This window comes from Suricata suricatta, chromosome 7 (genome assembly GCF_006229205.1).
Source record: "Suricata suricatta isolate VVHF042 chromosome 7, meerkat_22Aug2017_6uvM2_HiC, whole genome shotgun sequence".
NCBI lineage: Eukaryota > Metazoa > Chordata > Mammalia > Carnivora > Herpestidae > Suricata > Suricata suricatta.
The window spans coordinates 143,885,534-143,891,834 of NC_043706.1; the positions used below are offsets into that span (position 1 = coordinate 143,885,534).

The 6,301-nt window shown below is 55.5% G+C and overlaps 1 protein-coding gene across 1 annotated transcript in view; it reads left to right on the forward strand.

Moving 5' to 3' along the window:
- The window catches only part of AFDN (afadin, adherens junction formation factor), a 94,694-nt gene extending 89,650 nt beyond the window's left edge, over nucleotides 1-5,044 (forward strand). Inside the window, exons 34-36 of the mRNA XM_029943272.1 lie at nucleotides 7-151; nucleotides 2,972-3,056; nucleotides 4,655-5,044. Coding sequence (XP_029799132.1) covers nucleotides 7-151; nucleotides 2,972-3,056; nucleotides 4,655-4,808 — 384 coding nt within the window. The 3' untranslated portion in view covers nucleotides 4,809-5,044. The remainder of the gene's footprint in view (nucleotides 1-6; nucleotides 152-2,971; nucleotides 3,057-4,654) is intronic.
- Nucleotides 5,045-6,301: the final 1,257 nt, after the last annotated feature.

A 6,301-nucleotide genomic window follows, 5' to 3' on the forward strand; every position in this document is an offset into this window, starting at 1 on the left:
CCCGCGCCACCGCCACCCCCCCGCCGGCCGCGCCCGGCCTCAGACGGCCTCTTCCTCTCCGGCTCCCTGCGGCCCCCCTGGGCCGGAGCAGCCCAGCTCCCTCCTCCCCCTCCAGAGCCACCAGGCTCCCACCACCCCCGCCACTCGAAAGGTAGAGGTAAAGCGTGGGGTCATGGGGTCACCAATCAAGCTCCCCATGTCTTCCTGATTGGAGGGGGGACTCTGCGACCCCTGAGGGGGGGGCGTGCCCGAATCAGCATTCGCTCTGGCCTCTTGATCTCACTTGCTTGCCACCTCTGCCTCCCGGTGTGTCCGCGCTCCACGGCTGTGGCCTGTAGGGTCCCAGAGGTCGGCCGGCCCAGCCCGGGGTGGTCGGCCCTGTGCTCCTCCTCGGTCACCGCAGTGCTGGCCCTGCCTGCCTTCTCCACCTCCTAAGACAGCTCTCGTATTTGCTCGGACACGTCCTTCCTTGCACACGTCTCGGTGTCTAAAGATCGGACGTTCCTAGTCCCGATGTCACGCTCCCACAGGCACTAAGTTCTGTTCTTGAACACGAGTAGATAGAGCTTCTCCGTTCACAGTTCAGTGCCCTGGGGCCAGGTCATAAAGACAGCCCTACTTTCCATGGTGGTCTGGTGGCATTAGTCGGTGCCACGCCGAGTGGCTGGCCCTGCTGACACACGAGCTGCCTCACGCCCGGGACCGGGAACTCAGTCTTGTGGATCGCTCCTCCCTCTGACTGGTGTCCCCTTCCCGCTCCGTGACACTCTGCACATCACACCACTAGCCAGACCTCAACAGGCACGCAGTCTCCTGGAGTTAACACGTGCCATGACGTCACTGCCCAGCGTGACGGCGATCCTGTCTGTGCCTGGAGCGGAAGGCCACTGCAGGTGCATCCACAGTGACCAGTGTCCAAGACAGCACTGCAGGGATACTTAAAATATGACTGAAAGCTGTAAGCAGTCAGACCCCAGGGGCCACTTACCGTCTGAGCGTTCCTGGACTTGGCACCCCCGACCCTCAGGGCATGAGGCACGGGGCTCACACTTCCTACAGAAGGTGAAAAACCAAAAACATGCGTAATGCAGCTTTCTGGAACAAGCGGGTTTTGCCAGGGTCTTCCCTCCTGCCCGCACAGCGCCCGGGTGCTCCTGGAAAGTTCAGCGTCAAGGTCAGGCTGAGCCGCCCAGAGGCCAGGGTTCAGTCTCAGGAAAGTTTCTGTTGTCGACACCTCAGAGACTTTCATGGGAGATGAGTCATTTTTGAAGGGAGAGGCCGTCAGTCTCCTCGCACGTCCCAAGCTGAACTTGAGATGTTTGGTGTCGTGACGCGCACAGAGGAGGCGGTGGCCAGGCTGTCCCTCGAGGCCTCTCGGGCTTCCCCCCACGAGCTGGCGCTGCACGGCCGCGCGGGAGCTGGGGCTGTCTGCGCACGCGCAGGGTGCTCCCCGCCTCCCCCTCACGGGGCCGCCCCCCCCTGCCGTGAGCACTCTGCACTCTGGGGAGGACGGGGCTCGGTTTCTTCCACTGGGCGCTGGGAGGGACGGACTCGGCCGCGCGCTGGGGTGAGCGCCGTCCCGTTCCAGCACGGCTGCGTGGTTTGTCCGAGCTGTTGGGGGCTCTGAAACGGGCCGCGTTAAGGCACGTACAGTCGGCTGAAAGGAAGATTCTGATTCACTTTGAAAATTTTGAAGAATATTTTTACCAGTGGAAGAAGCAAGTATCATTCTTCAAACAAAGCTCAAAAGATATGTTTCCTAAAACAAAATTTAGAGGTGAAGTTGAAAAAATCCCACTCGGCAGACAGTTAACGTGGAGACCCGCTCCGGGCTCCCAGAGGTTGCAGCTGCCATCTGCCTGTCTTTTGAGTCTTTGTGGAGGATGACTCTGCGTGCGGTGACCCAGGGGACCTTGCTGAGGGACAGGAAAGACGCAGTGCCCAGACGTAACCCCATACGTCTGCACAGCGTGTCCTGTCCTACAGAAAAGAAGCAAAAATTGATTTTTGTGCAACTTGTCTAATGTTGAAATGGTGTAATAATTTTGCTGTTTATCTAATCCAACATGCAGTGCTCTCAGTGTTGGCTGAATGTCTTGAGCATTATGCTCCAGCTTGGGTCCCCATAAGCAAAAGGCTTTTCAAACGTGACGTTTCTTTCTGCTGATGTGATGATGGAGTCCATTAGCACGGATGCCATGCATTACGGGTTTAAGACATCACCGCATCAGTGGCGATAGTATGTTGAGATGCACTAAAAATTTTTCTCCGCATCATCTCTTGACTGTCACCAACCCTGTAGGGTAGCTAGGGCGGCAGTGCTGTCTCCGGACTGATTGGGTCCGTCACCTCAGTGGCTGGGCCACGTGCAGGCAGAGCCGAGGACACAGGTCGAGTGCCCCCTGGGCTCGCTCACTCCGGACACTCAGCTGCCTCAGGGCGTGTTTTCAGTGAGTTCGTATGTGCAGCATTTTTATCACATACAAGGGATTTTGGTGGCTCGTTTGTTTAAAAAGTTTTGTTTTAATACTGACAACCATTTATGTTGGAAAAACTCCAGTAGCTGTGCTGAAAAGAGACCTTTCCGTCACGTGATTCCTGGCCGGGTTACCTTTGCTGTCTGCTACTTTGTAAGGAAACCCCTCCGGTCAGGACTGGCTGACCCCCTCCCCATCTCAGACCATGTTCTGAGTTCATGGTAACCGTGCATCTTGTCGGCTTTGAACTTTCTAGCCGCTGCCAGCTCGGACCTGTGCCGTCACAGGTCACAGCGCCCGCGGGGCGGCGATGGGATCACGCAGCCGCTGAGAGGTGTGGGCTGCAGACCCAGGCGTCCCTTGTCCCATTTGCAGAGCCTTTTGCTTTTGTGGCGTGAGGAGGTCTTGCTCTTGTGGAGACTGCGTCTTGATGGAGGGTAAGGTTTGGAGAGTATGCAGGTGCTTTAACTTTGACTTTTTCTTTCATGGAAAAGGACCAAACTCTTCCGTGGGACCCGCTGGGGCAGCGATGGGAGCCCGAGACGGCTGCCGGGACCCGCGAGAGCGGCTGGCACAAAGGTACTGACAGCTGTGAGCCACTTCCGCCCCCGCGCGGCTCTTGTGTGAGGCGGGTCCGAAGTCTAGGGACCTCAGGGTCGCCGAGGCGTCCCTCGCGGAACACACGCGTGCCAGCGTGTCGGCTGCTTCGCTTCTCGTTGCTTGCGGAGTTCTGCCGCAGGCGCTGGTGTAGGCACCAGGCTTTCTAGTCTAGAACTTTCTGAACTGCAGAACCAGAGGCGGTGCTGCCATTTGCGCCCACCGCAGTGTCCGGAAGGCCTGAGACAGGAGCAGGCTTAGTGTCTCGGCCGAGTGCCCTCACCACGTGGTGGACAGACTGGCCCAGGCAGCGGAGCTGCCTTCCTGTGACCTGCTGTAGCTCGGGCACACTGATAGGCGCCTCGCGGGACGGGCAGGGCTCGCTACAGTCACGTGCTTTTGAACCGCCATCTTTAGATGGACTCGGCTACTGAGAGCCCCCGTTCGGAGAGGGGGGTGTGGCTGGGAAAGTGAGCGTCTCAGTCGGGAACATCCCGCCCCTTTCCTCCGTGGACCGATGCCGCCCCAGTGACCGGATGGATCTGTAGGAAGGGTCTCCGCGGGTTGAACAAAGAATGAGTCTCCCTCACAGAAAATTGAACTGAATTGCCCGTTATGTAAAGTTACCTAATCGTTGACAAGTTATTTCCATCTTTTTTTTATTGTTTATTGTCAAATCGGTTTCCATACAACACGCAGTGCTCTTCCCCACAAGTGCCCTCCTCCATCGCCACCACCTCTTTTCCCCTCTCCCCCTTCCCCCTTCAACCCTCAGTTCATTTTCAGCATTCAGTAGTCTCTGAAGTTTTGTGTCTTTCTCTCTCCCCAACTGTCTTTCCCTCTTCCCCTCCCCCTGGTCCTCCATCAGGTTTCTCCTGTTCTCCTGTTAGACCTACGAGTGCAAACATATGGTATCTGTCCTTCTCCGCCTGACTTATTTCGCTTAGCATGACACCCTCGAGGTCCATCCACTTTCCTACAAATGGCCAGATTTCATTCTTCCTCATTGCCGTGTAGTACTCTACTGTATATATACACCACATCTTCCTGATCCATTCATCAGGTGATGGACATTTAGGCTCTTTCCATGACTTGCCTATTGTTGACATTGCCGCTATGAGCATTGGGGTACATGTGCCCCTGTGCATCAGCACTTCTGTATCCCTCGGGTAGATCCCCAGCAGTGCTATTGCTGGGTCATAGGGGAGTTCTATGGATAGTTTTTTGAGGAGCCTCCACACTGTTTTCCAGAGCGACCACACCAGTTTACATTCCCACCCACAGTGCAGGAGGGTGCCCGTCTCTCCACACCCTCGGCAGCATCTATAGTCTCTTGATTTGTTCATTTTAGCCACTCTGACTGGCGTGAGGTGGTATCTCAGTGTGGTTTTGATTTGTGTTTCCCTGATGATGAGTGATGCTGAGCATCGTTTCAGGTGCCTGTAGGCCATCTGGATGTCCCCTTTGGAGAAGTGTCTGTTCATGTCTTCTGCCCATTTCTTCACTGGGTTATTTGTTTTTTTGGGAGTGTAGTTATTTCCATCTTGACCAGCGATGTCTTGCATTTCCTTCTGACACAGCCACGATGCAGATTTACCTGGAAATTCCGGAGCCCCTGAGAACTTGACCTTCAAAGAGCGCCAGCGGCTGTTCTCACAAGGTCAAGATGTGTCCAATAAAGTGAAGGCCTCTCGTAAATTAACAGAGTTGGAAAACGAACTGAACACGAAGTGAGGCCAGGAAACGGCGCCCGCACTCCGCCCGGCGTCCTGCCCGCGAGGCTTCGGAGGAGGGGCTTGGGGCAGAGGCGGCGGCTGCGGCTTTTCTGAGTCCCAGAAGGGCTGTCTGGAAGATGGGTGGGATTTGCAGATCGTCCTGGTCCAAGAAGCTTTTTTGTTTTACCAAGAGATTACCATTTATACAATGTAAACACTGTCTGATTTCTTAATTATCTGACTCACCTGAAGATACATGTTTTGTGTCTTTTTCTAGAGTCCGAGTTGGAAACAGGGATCCAGCAGGGAGGCGCAGGCAGTGGGTGCGGGGAGGCCATGTCCCTCCCGTGTCACAGCCTGGACTGTGGGGAGGACGGGGAGTGGCTGGAGTCCCCGGACGCTGTCTGCACTGCTCCGCAGCGAGCGCAGGTGTCCCGCAGGAGGGTGGCCCGGCCCCTCCCGTCCTAGGACGGAGGCCTGGCCCCTCCTCCTGCACGGGGACAGCCCTCACGGTATATTCTCAATAGCTGATTTTTAAAAATTCTCCAAGAGGAAAATTTTGAGGACTGAAGCTTAGGATATTTTATTTTTATAAATGCCAGATTATTGTTAGGCTAATAAATCACTGGTGATTTTGAAGATGGCAGTTACGTTAGGAAGGTAATATTCCAGTACTGAGGGGAATCTGTGAAAGAGGGTCTGCTTTGCGGGGCAGCGCCGATGCGGACAGGAGCACAGGTCTTGGAGAGGGACCAGGTGGGGCTGGGGGGTCAGTAGTGACCTTTGAGCACGACTATTGCTCAGAAATTTAAATTCGGAGAAGAAAGAGTGACATCCACATCCTGTCTGGGAAAGAATTCAGTGGTGTGGCTTCTGTGACTTGACCACTGTAAGAGTGACTTGTGTTGAACCTTTTTTTTCCCCATCTGGTAGTTACTGAACTTTCATTTGATGAGTTACTGTGAGCAGTGTCATTTCTTTAGCTGTGAACGTGTGGCCGACACGCGGAGGCGGATCCCACTCCGGTTTCTCCTGTGAGAAGTGCGTCACGTGGGCTCACGGGCAGAGCTTCTGTTGGACGGGACCCGCTGTGGGATCTTGAGGACTTCTCTGCACCAGCTTGTTCTCTCACAAACATGAATGTTAGGAGAACACGCACACTTTCACAGAGAAGAGGGGAGCCTTTTCACGTTAGGAATCACTTTACTGCGCGTTGTGTGATTCGTCACTGCAGTGCGGTGTAAATACTTGTCACGTCGGTCAGGGTTCTCGTCTGGAAGTGTGCCGTCACCACTGCCCTGGCCGTGTTTGTGAAGGACGTGGGCCTGGAGCGGAGGGCGCCGGCCGCCCCGCGGGGACGGAGGCCGCACTTGCTGTCGTGAGGGGGATGCAGAGGGCGCCGCTCCGTTAATCTGTAGATGGACAGACACGCACATACGTGTAAATACTTACATGCAGGGGCGTGTGTGTGCGTGTGTGGTTGTAAACCCGGGAGCGGGCGGGGTGGGCCGC